Raw genomic sequence first — 14,996 nt, 5'->3', positions numbered from 1 at the left:
TTGTCTAAGCCAAAACAAGGCTTTGTTTGGCTACATTATAAAGCCTGGAGCTCAATGCTAATTCAGACATTTAAATTGAAAAAGCTTCCTAAATGGGAAGCGATACATCTTCAAACTTGGTAAACAAAGTCCACTGGTTTGTTTTTTCAACTTTTTTGGAAACCCTCCATACTGGAACTGTCTTCAAAAACACATCCGTGACTGTACAGACTTCAAATCACATCTTTTCAGAACAGTTTTTAATCGATAATTAATGGCCTTTTTAATGCATATGTGTTTCTTTTCAATACATTGGTTTTATTGGTTTTACTCTGAGTTTTTTTTTTTACACTTTTGTAGAAGTAAAATGTATTCTTATTATTAGTATGACCTCAGGTTTCTAAAGAAATGTATAGAAGAGTTGTTCTTTTGCAAAATTAAAGAAATTTGCCTACTTGCTTTGATTTTTCTGAGCTTTTTAAAAACATGCATATTTCTGCATTCTCTTACTCATGCCAAAGTCCAAGGGGTGTCTTACAGTAGTAGTCCTTTACAAGCCAGGAAAGTTAGTAGTTTTTATTTCCAATTTAGCTATGTGCAAAATTAAACTGAGAGCCACACTGACCGTGGAGACGGCCTTTTTCATCAGTCAGACTGTTTTTTTATTACCCTTCAATCCTTAATGAGCTTTTCCCACAGCTGTCAATATATGCCACAGCCTCATGCGACATAAATAATAATGAACTTCAGCATGTTGGCTCAAAGCTGACCTTCAGCTCACAGGAAGGTAACTAAATTTGCTACACCAACCTTCCAGCAGCCCGTCAGCCAAAATGAAAAAGGCAGCATTTCCAGGAGATGCAGCTAATCGGTTTTCTGATCTCTGAGGTCACGTAACCCACAGAAAAAGCTGTTCTGTCTTTGTTCATTTATAGGAATTGTCAGAAATCCAGAGACAAATTGCTGCTCTTTTCTTTTCAGGTTATGAAACTACTAAATGTATTCTAAAAAAAAACTAAAAACATTAGCTCATATTTAAAAAGTATGTCACACATCGCTGACGATAAAAGCTCCTGTTTTCTTGTTCCAGACAGGAACAGAGGCGTGAAGCTGACAGAGATAGAATAGTTAATTAAAACCAAGTACAATCAAAAACTGAAATTAAGAAAATATTATCACTAACTGAAAAAATTGAAAAAAATATATATAATATATATATAAACAGAAATTGTATTGTAAATACTAAAATTAAAGATACTAGCCTTTGTTTTCATGTTTATCAACTGTTTTTATAGGCCTGTAGAACTGATGTGAAATGTTGTTTCTTTTCCAGAGGTCTCAGTTAAAGTCAGTTTTAACTGATCAATTTTTGGAAATGTTTCTTGTGTTGAGTTTTATATTACAAATAAACATATTTTCATAAAAGCAACACTCTGAAGTTCCTGTGCCAATTGTAACTAGTAAAAACTAGCAAATACATTTTAAAAACAAAGTAAAATGGATGGGGCAAAAAATTTACAGCTGAATTAAAGCAAATTAGAATGTAAAAAAAATGGACTACATTAAATACAAAAAATACAAAAGGTGGAAGTTTCATGGTATGGTCTGCAGTGGAATCTATCTAATTTGTCTGTCTGTCCATCCATCCATCTATCCATCCATCCATCCATCCATCCATCCATCCATCCATCCATCCATCCATCCATCCATCCATCCATCCATCCATCCATCCCTGGAATAAAGTGATTCTTGCCATTTTCGAAGGCTGATCCCTGTGACCAATATTTTCAAGCCAGACCCGCTCCTCTCCTCTGTTTGTGTTCCTTCTATTTCTCTGATATTAGGATGTAGTGAAAACTCTGCTTTGCTGATCCCTGCATGATTAGAACATTATTTCACCCAACATGAAATAACCACTGCAAGCTTTGTAAAAAATAAAATAGGAACTCCTCGATAGTCAAACTTAATCAGCTGTTTCCAACACAGTTTCTGCCTACCAACATGGCAGTTAGTGAAACAGTGAATCTGGATTTGTGACATCTAATAAGAACTATGTATTATTAAATGTAACATCAATCAAACCCAAAACTCTTGGAATTTCCAAGATGCTATCACATGCAGAAAGTCCTCTTAGTGAGAGCTGACAGTGAGGATCCTAATAGAAAGGTTTGTCCCTGATCCTCTATATGCTGCTTTCAGGGCTATTAGACAGAACCTATTTCACCCAGAATAGCTAATTGAGGGTACTGTAATTATGTTTCCTCATATGCATGTTAAATAACGGTAAATAAACCATTTCTACTGTAATATTGTTTTGTTTACCTGTATCTAAATAATTTTGTTTTTGTTTTATGTGACATTCATGTGTGAACATGTCTAAACAACATTATTTAATTTAAACAGAGTAATTAGATTTTATTTGCTTCTAGAGTGATTATCTAACTGTGAGAGTGAAAAAGTCAGTGTTGTGTTGTTTGAAAGTTTGCTAACTGTCTGCTTGTGTTTGTCATTCTGATCACCTCAGGAGACGTGTGAGTTTTTGATGAGTCGCCACAGATCCAGCAGATATCAGCGGTTTTCTTTCAGAGGCCTCAGGCTCTGCCAACAGGACATCCTCTCTGAGGCTCATCTTTACCCAGCATCACTTTACCACACATTCATGTTCACATCCAATCACCACGACTGATTAAACACCAACCCACAAAGTATATACTAAACCTTAGACCGGAGGTCTTCAACAGGTGGTCTGTGACCCCTAGGGGGTCCGTAGAGGTACTGAATGGGGGTCACGAAAGTTTTGGTTGATTAGACTTTTTTTTATATTCCCCCCTGCAATTTTTTTCCAACTAATTGAAATGTCTTTAAATACACATTAACAAGAATTCAACACACTGTAGTAAACAGATAATGGAGGCAGACAATAGCTCTCAGTCATCAATGCACACATTCAGCGACACACAGGAGCTCTTTCAAGCTGGGGACCGTTTCATTCACAACACCTGTCCCATCAACCGGGAATCCGAATCAGAAATACTTTAATAATCCCAGGGCCAAATTACTTTCGTTACATTACTCCATCTGTAATAGAGTGACTATAGGACCAGTTTGACATAACACAATTTCATACAATATATATAATTAGGGGGTCCCCGCTCCATCTCGCCATCAGTTTGGGGGTCCTTGGCCTGGAAAACGTTGAAGACCCCTGCCTCAGACGGACTAAAAGATTTTTTAATTATAGTCATGTGAAGAATTTTTTTAGCAGAACATTTTTTTTTTCGTTTTTTTTTTTTTTTTTATCAGTAACCAACATGAAGAATGAAAATAACTAAACTTTATCTTAATTTATTTTGAAAATGTAAAGATTTGGAAAATGCAACAAAGCTAATATATTGAGAGATAAATAAGATGAGAAACAAAATATTCTGTCCCTTTCTGATCAATCAACCAAAATCCTCTTTAATGAGGATGTTGTAAAGAAAAAGCTCTGATTGCTAGTATCAGTAAGATGTTTAAATAAAATAACTTTGACCCGCAGGCTGCCTTGGATTGCCCTATTAGTATCTTTCCTAGTATGAATACACGGTTTAAACCTGTTTACTGATACTGGCCTGTTTACTAGCTTAGTAGTTTTGCTCCTTGCCAAAATAAGAAATTTGAAGAATTTTTGCAAGAAAGACTGTGAAAAATCCCTGTGTCTTCATGCGGGATACTGACTTAATGCTAAAACTTAAAGAAAGAGCAACTCTTAAAACAGTTTCCGTAATTTCTGTAATATTTTAATAAAAATATAAAAAAATAATTATTTATTATTTATTTTATTTAAAATTAACTCCCAAATACCATTCAAACTTAAAGAAATGCACTTGTAATTTTACTCTCATCTATTTTAGTTTAATCATATTGAAAGAAATTAACTGAATTCTATTCAAATTGACATAAATTGGACATTTTACCTTGTAAAGTGCATTGAGATGATATTAGCAATGACTAAAACACTCTCAAGCAAGTTAAAACGGGGGACAGTTTTTCAGACATGACCCAGAAAACTAAAACACAATAAAAAAAACAGGCTGATCCAGCTATCTGTGGCTTTCCGTTGGTGGTTCTGTCCTAAAATGAATGCACTTTAGACACTGATTGGACATGCCTCGTCTCATCCTTAGTATGTGATTACAGTGCACTCTGCAAGCATCTGTACACCAAGAAAGACCAATCCACCAACCACCGAACCCACAAGGGATTCTGAATTATTCAACCAACTGGCCTGAAACACTTTCCTCTTCGCTGGATGACTTTAGACTCTGCCACTCCGTCCCGTATACCAACCTAACACTCACACAGACACAAATATACAAACATACATACTCTGCACAGCACTCTTTCATGCATGTGTCCCACAGAGAACACAGAGTGTCAGCAGAAGTGCTTTACAACTAAAATCAAACTAAGTACAGCAGTCTGCCTGAGGGCTGAAGTTAGATAGAGACCAAATCTGACAGATAACAATTCTCTGCAGCAAAAATAGCTTTGATACAAAAAAAATACTAATTTAAATTCATCTCACAGAGTATGGACTGTATGACACTGAGAAATATCAGCAGGGTGAGATCTTCTTTAATTAAAGAATGCCTAATGTCACACTCAAATCCTTGGACATGATGCAAGAGTGTGGCCCCTGTTCTTTTAACTACATATGCATCAGTGGAAGAAATCATTCGAACTAGCCAGTTCTTCAATATTACAGTTTTTTTGTCTATTTTTTAATGTAGAAAGCATGACTAAAACATCTTATAGTATTGAGAGGAAAATTACGGCCCACCAAAAGATTTAAAGAAGTGAGTATTAATTTAAATATTATGTTGCTTGTTTTTGAAAAGATTGCAGCTGATCAAGCAGCTTTATTTTATAGATTTAAACTTTAATCTGATTGAATTTCTTCTATTCTATCAGGGTTTTTCTCTGGGCAAAAAAAAAACTTAAATGAAGTGGCCAAAATATAAAAAGATCAACAAGGAAAAAAAAAAGAATCATCTTCCCTAAGATTGATCATGCAGGTTTCTAAATGGTTGAGCCATAACTGTAGCTTCTCAGTACTCAAAAACTGAATAAGTCAAGAAATCATAATCTTCTGCCATTACTTTGTGTTATTTCTAACAGGCTTTTTTGCTTAAAATAAATATTATAATTTAGTCCCACTTCTGTCTGTTCCATCCTTTCAGGGCTGCTTCCTCTCTGTGTTACTGTACTAGGCTGAGTTACCACCCTGACTTTAATGTAAGGATCTGTAGCTACTGTATGCCAGCGTAGTAATTCTGGGTAGAAATTATGGCTCACGCTGAATAACAGCTTCATATGAATAAACTCAACTCCATCTGCACAGCATGTTCAGCATAGATGCTTCACACTTAAAAATGCATGTTGTTTTAGTCTACCAGGAAAATACAGATACACTTGTTGGCTGCTTGGTCATTTTCCATTGGCACCAGCTCTGTTTGCTTTATCTCAGGTCATCTCAATTTTACTCTGCAGAGCTAGTTTTCCATTACGATTGAATATCACAGCAATGTTTTTTTAGTGTTTACAGCACTAGTGTCTCATTTTTCTGACAGTAGGCTGAAAGCAAAGGGGGTATGAGAGAGGGGGAGAGACATGCAGCAAAGGACCACAGGCCGGATTTGAACCCGAGTCAGTGTGTCGAGGACTAAGGGGTCGTGCACACTAACCACTGCGCAACCTGCACACCCATCACAGCAAAGTTGATGTCATTGTAGCAGAGACACAAGGCAACAATAGAGAGCCTTGTGCATTTTTTAAAAAATCAGATTCATAGTGAAAGAAGAATGCTGTGGGCGTCAAGATGAAGCTCTGCAGAGAAGAGCAAGAAAGAGAGGGAAGTCATGGAGCATCAAACTGAAGGATAGGAGCCAGATGACACGCAAAGGTAATCTAATGCTACCTAAGGGTACCTTTCTATAGTTGTGATAAGTTTTGGGTTCATCGATTAGTCGTTATGTTTTTGCTGTTATATGCATGCGTGTATGGTGACCCCAGCGAATCAGAGACCAGTAACCATCTGAGATTTTTAGCAAAACTGCACAGGTGGAGCCTTATTCAAGCAGTTACTCGAAATATTAATGGTTCCACTTAAGTGTCACTAATGAAAAATCCTAAAGACTGAGTTGAGCCGTATAGAAAAGCTCTGAGGTAATACTTATGAAAAAGGTTTTATTTGCATGATAATTGTTCCCATGCCTGCTTGTCTCATTTTTTTTTTTTAGAAACTATTGATGCCCTGCAATTTTCTTCACAGCATTCATTTTGTATTTACAGAGAATGGTCTGAAAAAAGAGAAAATTTAACATAACTGGTTATTGTCCCAGGTCAGAGGAAAATGGATGTCGCTTGATTTAAAATAACAGAAAGGCAGCAGTGGCTAAAATAAACAATAGCGATAACCATAACATAGAGAAATTTTTACTGAAATCACAGCATGTCAGACAGTGAAAAAGGTGGACTACTGCAGCAGATGAGCAGACTGGGAGCCAGTTAGCTACCATCAGGGATGATCTACAGTTCACACAGATTGGAAAAGCTGTGTACCGTGTGATGTCATGATATCAGCTACATCAGATTGTTGAGTCAGAATCGCACACCAGGGCCTTTATACATGTTTTTTTCTGACCATATCCATCCCTTTATGACCTCAGATATATTGTGTCATTTATTTCAATAGCTGAGATCTTTAGGGTGCAGTGAGCACTCCTTAAGAGGTTTATGGTCTTCCTGGTGGAATCAGCCATCTTCTGAGGTGAAGCAGCAGCTTATCCATGTCTGAAAGGACGTTGTTATATTAGCTTGTCAGAAAGACCATGTCTGTGTCAAAATGTCCATCCTAGTTACTATATAGGGCACTATATCGTGGTTATGCCATTTTTAGCTGAGTGTCTGAATGTCTAGTGGAGGAAAAAGTAGTGGACTCAAAATTTTCCACAATGCACCTTCAAAGTAGTGATCATCCATGGTCACTAGAAGAGCAGATAAATCCCAGAATGCTTTCCGAGGAGAGCTCTCCTTGCAAAGCATTCTGGGATATATATCATGGGATTTGTTGTCACAACGTTAAAAAACAAAGATGGTGCAGGCAACGTGAGACGAGGCGCCGCATGATCAATAGGGAGCGAAAAGTAGTGATCATTTGTCCAAACGGTCAGTTAACTAAGTTCACTGTAAAGTCCAGTATATAGCCCTCACTCTATATAAAGATGATGGATCTGGGGGTTAGGGCAGACATTTGGACACAGCCCATCTCTATCCCAGTGAATAGAGTGCAGGTAATGGAAGACAGAAACGTTTTCTCCCTACAAATAAGTATTATTACCACAACATCTAAACAATTTAAAGTGATATACATTTGACTTCATGGGACCCAAGTAATGCATAGATTGTTATTGTTATTGAAGCTTGATTGGGACATATTTGCATTAAATGTTCTGTCTAAAAATTGTCTAAGCTTAGGAAAAATACCTCCTGAAACAGCAACTACAAACATTGACTCATGCCTAAGATCACACATCATCTCAACTATGAAGTTAGGCTTGTTGCTCTGTGGGTTAATTCCAAGAGGTACCGTGAGATTAAAACAACTCCCCAGACCATAATGGATGCTGCTATGGATGATGAAGATGAAGCCAACACTAATGATGATGCTGATGCACTACAGAACATGTATTCATATGAATCTGTTTAAATTTTTTTCTGTTATTTGATTTAATGCAATCTTTTTTTTTTTTTTTTTTACGTCCTTCCTCTGGTATTTACTGAAATTATGGTAATAGCCCGTGCTGCATGTGCATCACAGGCTTAACAAGAACTGCATTTGTTAAGTCTGTCTGGCCTTCCTCACATGTAGTAACAATGAAGATGACCAGGGGTGGGTTTAGGAAATTTGGGGCCCTAGGCAAAGACAGGCATGGGGCCCTTTGAATTGAGAAGACAACACATAAAACACAGTATAGAGATTAAGGGATTTTTATAGAATACACATATATTATTTGTTCTAATTTTTGTCCCTCTTTCTTGGCCCTTAACTTGCTGTTTTCCTCTCTATCTTTTCTTTTGTCCCCTTTTCTTTTTATATTGACAATGTGCCCAGCTGACTTTTAATGCTGTCTCAAAAGGAATTAAATATTTTCCAATCACTAAGCCCAATCTAACTTAGCTGATTGCTCCTTCCTGTGTTTCCAAAAAGGCGACGGCAGAAGTAAATAACACAGTCCTTGTTTTCAATGTAGACAAGCCATGATCTGCTTATCTGTTCTCCATTTTTCATTTGAACAGCAGACAATATAGAGAAGAGGAGGCGGGGTTATGAATTTACTTGATCTGGAGTACAGAGTTCGGTGCTTTTATATGTTATTGCCAAAGTCTCCAGTAGCAGAAAAGAGTTGCTAGATTGGGCACTAGGCACTTTTTGAAATAAAAGTGCTAAAGGGGTCTGAAAAGTCTCTAAATATAGTGACAAAAGCACTAAGATGGCAACGCTGCTCTTTGCACTGTTTGTTTTCAGATGGTTGTTTGTTTGGACCTTTCTGAACATGTGCAGCAAATGTGGGGGACACAGGCGTCCTGATGGCATTTTAACGAAAGGATTTTTAGCAAAAACATAATTAATGTGCACAAATAAGTAATAGTTGTATTAACCATACATGTACCCCGCCTCTCGCCCGTAGACAGCTGGAGATAGGCACCAGCACCCCTCGCAACCCCACTAGAGTCTCAGATAATGGATGAATGGATGGTAAAAGGAGTTTAATAGGGCCATCAGGAACTTGGGGCCCTAGGCAACTGTTTAGTTTTGCCTAATGGTAAATCCCCCCCTGAAGATGACAAGTGATCCAAAGAATCTGATTGGTTGGAATGTGGACTAATTTCAAAGAACCTGGATCCATCTTCATCAGCTTTAGTTTAAAATCTAAAACACCAAGAAATAACAAGGCTGGTCACGAAAGGTATCCAGAGTATACATGCCCTTTAAATGACGGCACTGAGATGCTTAGTTTTCCTACATTATTATCCACTATAATACATCATACATTGCCAGAATAGTCCAAAATCATATTTACTTTCCTGCGATTTAGAATCAGAATTGCATCTATTTCCACATCTGTAATTCTGATACCTCTAAAATAAAAACAACGGTACCTTAAACTAAACTCAGATCGTTTTTAGCTTCAATAGCTGTTTTACACTTATAAACTTGTCATAAAATACAAGTTAGTTTGTTATCTCAAAGCAGACCAAGTTACGGAACTATAGATCCACGTACATCTAATATAAATGAAGTTTTTAAAGTCGTCAAATTTAGAATTTTATGTTTCAATGTGTGTGCATTCCAGAAAATTGATGAATGGATGTGTGTGTGCATTCAATTAGCAAGTCAAAAATGCAGATTCTGAAGAGTAAAATGAAAAGAAACCAGATACCAGTATGTTGATATATCAGCTATAAAGCATGCTATTTCAACATACATGCATGCAAAAACAGCTTGAATATTTAGGCAAGTAATTGGATTTCTATTGAAGAATATAAGCAGGAAAAAGTCAGGAAATGACAAAAGATGCAACAGCTCTGTAGGTTTGAGCAGGAAACTATTGAAAATCATGTGGCATGATATTCAAGTGGCAAGCTGGATTTATTCACTCCAGCTATTATAAAGCATCTGCACAACATGGGTGATGAATATATTATTTTAGTTCAGTAATAAAGTTAGTTTTAAACCCAAATAATCTGGTTAATCAAGGTCAAATTCACTGAATCATGTGCAGTTACTAAAGTAGATAACTAAAAACTGATCAAATATTTCCTTTAGATTGCAGCTGGCTTTATTCTCATCAGTGTTTTTAGCAGTTGGCTCATTATTCAACGTGTGTATTAAATATATTTTATCTTTTGCTGCTCTGTTGGCAGTGACAGCCCTGACTGCAGACTCCTTTGGGAAATCAGCCCATTTCCTGTTGTATTGGAGGCAGAGGAGCACAGAGTGGAGGGAGAAATCGAGTGGGTACAAAGAGGCTGCTCTACAGTCATTTAGTCAAGCTGTACTTTTCATCCTTCCTGTGTGAGAAATGGGGTCAATGTAGCTCCAACACCACAGCACCTGGTGTTGAGTGATGTGAAAGCCCAGCGGCTTTTCCTGACTGTATCGTCTCTGCTTTAAAGAAAAGTCCAACTGGAAACATTTCCCTTTTATTATGAGAATATATTTTTAGAGAATTAAGCTAAATCATAAGTCCTTCTGTTTTGCACAATAAAACAAAAAAACTCTGCTGTACATTCAGCTGTTGTCATGCTCTTGTGAGAGATGCAGCAATTGTAACATGTAGAGTAAATAGAAAAGAAACTTATTTAACCCATTACTCTTGAATCGGGGCACATCATGTCCAATCATATCTAATTAGAGATTTTTTTTCCCTACGGCTCAGATTTTAGACTAAAACATACTGTCCCTAAAGTTGCTTTTCAGCCTCAAACTTAATGACTTAATTTACCTGTACCCATCATCCTCCAGAACCGGGTCACAGGGGGGCAGCAGTCTCAGCAGGGGCTCCCAGACACTTCCCTCCCCCCAGGCACCTCCTCCAGCTCCTCTGGGGAAAGACTGAGGGGTTCCCCGGCCAGCCTAGAGAAATAGTCCCTCCATCATATCCTGGGTAGTCCCCTGGGCCTCCTCCCAGTGGGACATGCCTGGGACACGCTGAGGTGACCCGGCTATCTGTTTTAGATGCACCATGGATGCCTCCCTCAGAAGGTGTTCCAGGCATGCCTCTCAAGAGGAGGTCCAGGGCATGGAGCAGGACTCTAGGTTCCTCAGCTGACCCTGGAACACCCAGGTTTTCCCCCAGTGTAGGCAGACAATTTATGTTGATGGTATGGATTTACCTTAAAAGGTCTTTTATTTTGAAAAATGTAGTTTTTCATATGTTCTTTGCCACTTTGGTTCAACCTGTAGTTCAATTTCAGACCTACAACCTGCCTTTTTTTTACCCATTTAATACTGTACTTAAACTACCAACAAGAGTTCAGTTTTTATTCTTGCATATGTATCTAAAAATCTAATCTGATATAAAACAAATGTACAGTATTTAATGTGGAAGCTGGTCTTTTACAGCCATTATGCAAAAATCTATATTTACATTGTTTTGTATTTTTTATCAGTAGAAGCACAGCAGTAGACAAATCCCTCAGAAGTCATTCCCAGATTAAAACTTAAACTTCCAGATAAATCAAAGTGATATGTAATGCTTAAATTATACTAATATTTCATAAAGATGAAGTTAATAAAATAATAAAGTCAGTATTCAACATGAGGTATGTATTATTTAACTGCTGTTGAGCAAATCTGACCTTTCAGTGTAAAGCAACCAACAGAGGTAAATAAGGAGTTAAAGGTAATTATCTAAACTGATGAATTAGATCATATTTAGAAAACAAATAATGCTCAAACTTTAAATACATAAAGAAGAAAATTAATGAAATAAACTTCTTACTAAACACTTGTGAGAAGCTGAGAGCATTATGATATATTCTGCTGATTTTGTACTTGATGAAACACAGTGGAACAACATTAGCAGATCACATGGCTCTTTCAGTCATCACTGTCCTCACGTTAAGAAACTTCAGCTTTGTGTAACTGGGAACTATGACTTTTCTATTAAATGCTGGATTAATCATGGTCAGAAAATGCAATGATTTACCAATGAGCAATATTCCACTCCTAAAAATTAATAAAACACTGCTGATGGTGCCACTAGGTTAGGAGTAGCTTAACACAAGATGTTGTATCCCATATTTTAGATATGTAGCCTATATGTGTGCCATGCTACATCTTTGTCCCCAGGTTTTCCTTCCACTTAACTTTTTCTTGGGTCTGGACAGGGCACTCTGGTGAGGGCCGGCTTCTTTAACAATAACTGGTTTACCTTTTTTTGTTGTAGATGATGTCAGTGTGAGAGAACACTCAAGTCCATAGTCATCCCAGTTGTAACATTTTACTGTAATTTGGTCATGTTTTATTTTTTACTGTGTGAAGCTGAGTCTTGGATTGGCATGAACTGGAAGAAATGATCATAACTGCATGCAGAACACAAACTGTTCATGCATAAAACTGTAGTTATGGAATCATTTAATAAAATATGGTTTTATGTTTTCATCTAAGCACCTGTATTCTGTACATTTCAAACGTGAACAGGGTTTCCTGGTTTTGTCAAACTTCCCAACATTGCAGACACAAATCTTTCTGTTTTAAACCGACTTTTTTCAGGGGCTGAGCTAGATGGGGGGCCAGGGGTGGCCATGGCCAGCCATGGCCAATCATTGGCCACCCCTGTGGCCACCCCTACCATTTATATCCCTCTAATACAGATGGTGGCAACAGTAATACTCTCAAGTGTAATATTCAAAACATTTAAAATTTTTGTGGTTATTTATACACATCATTATACTAACATTAAAGACAAGCACAGAATGCATGTTCCTTTCAGAGCTAGATTTTGTGTTACATGAGGTAAAGACAAAATCATGTGTCTCTGCAAGTCACCTAAGAGTCTTCAGTGAAATCATAGATAAAAAACAATTTTAATAAAAACTTATCAAATAATCCATTTATGTAGATATTAGTGCTTGTAAATATACATTTTATATGTTTAGATATATGCGTCTATTTGTTAGCAAAGGCTCTAGGAAAGTATAGTTTGTCTTTATTTAAAAAATATGGATGTTTTGCTCATTAATTTTCCTGTTGGAATAGTGTAGATTGACCCTGCGGTTCTGGAGCCTCTCCACTTTCAGCCCCCCTCAGTGTACATTGGTTATTGTCTGGCCACCCTTATAAAAAAAATTCTGGCTACGCCTCTGACTGTTTTATAATAAGTTGAAGTTTTAATTACATCATTCTCTCAGTTTCTTTTTTTCTGAAACACTGAAGCAGGATCACTGCATGTGTAAAATGCTAAAACCCCAACAATCTGCCCCTGCTTATCTTATTTAATCATTTTAAATACTCTGGAAGCCAAAATAAATGTACACAGGTACAGATGGAGATGGTATGTGGGTGTTTTTTATTACTGCATTAAGGGAATGGTATAACATTTTAACATCTCCTTTGTTTCTTTCATAGCAGATATGCTTACCTGGTTTAGTTAGTTGCTCTGAAAACGCATGTGGATGCAACCCTGAGAAAAGCAGCCAGCATCCTTACAGCGCAGGGATGGGGCTGCAGCGGCACTTCTCCAAGGATGAGCCGGAGTCCGGGGCGCACTGCGCCGCTTCTAAGCCAAAACCAAACCCCCCCGCCGTGGGACCAACACGCAGCAGACCAGGCTGACCTGCGTGGAGACACCCACACCCGGAGGAACACAAGCACGGTGCAGCAGACGGGTCAAATACAGGGGAAAGAGGACGGGGGCGCCTCTGGAAGAGCCCCCTTTTACGCGCATGTAGCCAGTATGACGGGCTCACATTCAAATCCACTGATGGTAAACAGAAAAATACTGAAAATATTATAAGGAAATACAGATCCAACAAGTGAGGGACTTCAAGGCAAAAACTAAGACCACCGGAGAGGGGACAGGAGGAGGAGGAGGAGGAGGAGGAGGAGGAGGACCCTCTCTCTCTCTCCCTGGCAAAAACGTGATCTCCTTTATTACACAAGCCTGCTGCAATGTAAGGAAAGTAGCCAAATTCCACACTGTTGGAAGTTTTATCAGAATCTGAAAAAAAACTATTTTTATAAGTATTTTCTCTATAAATGTAATATTTCCAAGTTGAAAAATTAACCAAAGGTACACGAGATTAGACTTTTAAACTAGAGGGAGGTTTTCTACCAACCCCAGTATCAATTAATGATATGGATCCATGCAGTTCAAACCACATATCCATTTTAATTCAGTTAAAATGTCCAATTTGCCTACTGCCAAAATAAGATATCATTTTTAGTAGGGGATATCATGCAGGGATGTGGACTTTGATGAATCTGAATCACCCATGGGGTGAAGCTGAATGATCATTTTAATATGTTGCATGTTTGACCAAATACATGATATCCAGCCTTTATACCAGTGTTTATGTTTTCCACTGTCACCGATGAGCCAAGCTTCAAAATGCAAAAGAAGGCAACCAAAACAGAGGACACAGATCAATTAGAAAATTTCAACCAAAAACAAAACTCAAGGAGATTTAAAATAGGACTGAATAGTAGGCGGCCCCATCACACTTATTAATCACTGTGTTCAGACATGCTTGAATCACGTGTTTGGTGTTGAATGTGTCATCAAGGACATCCCTGCTCTGGAACCAACAGTCTTTTTGAGATTAACATTCCTACTAATTTTATCAAAATGTTTCGTGTTAGGGAACACCAGCTCCTGGAAGAAGTCCTCTGTCCTAAATGCAAACATAAAACATTTGACCAGCTGATAAAGAGCGTTTTGGGTGTATTTTTATTTTTTATTTAACCAGGAAAAAATCCCATTGATATTAAAAACCTCTTTTTCAAGGGAGTCCTGACCAAGACGCAGCAAAGTTACATAATACACAGATATGCATTAAATTAAATGACAGGTACATAAGTAAAACAATCACAGATAATTGAGGCTACTTCAAATTCTTTCATTTTCAACTTAAAGCATTTAAGGATAAAATCTCAGTCAGCTTCCAGTTTCTTTGTAAAAAAAATTCCACACACAAGAAGCTTTCTTCTCTAGTTCTGTGCAGGCAAAAGGAACAGTGAGCAAGAGCTGATCATTGGATCTCAGGGCGTAAGAAGACATGTTTTTCTGTGTTAGTAAAATACAAATGTAAGAGGGCAGTAATCCAAGGAAAACCTTGTAAATAAAAGTGTAACAATGCCACTGCCTTCTCGTAGAGAGGGACGGCCATCCCACCTGAGAGTACAGGTCACAGTGATGTCATGGCTCTACAGTTTGCGATGAACCTTAATGAAGCACGGTAAACAGAGT

General features: G+C 37.6%; 2 protein-coding genes across 4 annotated transcripts in view; both read right to left on the bottom strand.

Annotated features, from left to right (window-relative positions):
- fam163a (family with sequence similarity 163 member A) overlaps positions 1–13,573 on the bottom strand; it is a 32,242-nt gene extending 18,669 nt beyond the window's left edge. For all 3 annotated transcript variants that reach the window (XM_015387865.1, XM_015387866.1, XM_015387864.1), the window contains exon 1: positions 13,170–13,573. The gene's annotated coding sequence lies outside the window, so the exon portion shown is untranslated. The remainder of the gene's footprint in view (positions 1–13,169) is intronic.
- The window catches only part of tdrd5 (tudor domain containing 5), a 46,951-nt gene continuing 45,188 nt past the window's right edge, over positions 13,234–14,996 (bottom strand). The window contains exon 19 of the mRNA XM_015387859.1: positions 13,234–13,364. Within this exon, the coding sequence (XP_015243345.1) occupies positions 13,234–13,364 (131 nt within the window). The remainder of the gene's footprint in view (positions 13,365–14,996) is intronic.

Source organism: Cyprinodon variegatus, unplaced genomic scaffold (assembly GCF_000732505.1).
Source record: "Cyprinodon variegatus isolate N-32 unplaced genomic scaffold, C_variegatus-1.0 Scaffold405, whole genome shotgun sequence".
Classification (NCBI taxonomy): Eukaryota; Metazoa; Chordata; class Actinopteri; order Cyprinodontiformes; family Cyprinodontidae; genus Cyprinodon; species Cyprinodon variegatus.
This window is presented reverse-complemented; position numbering and strand designations above follow the sequence as displayed.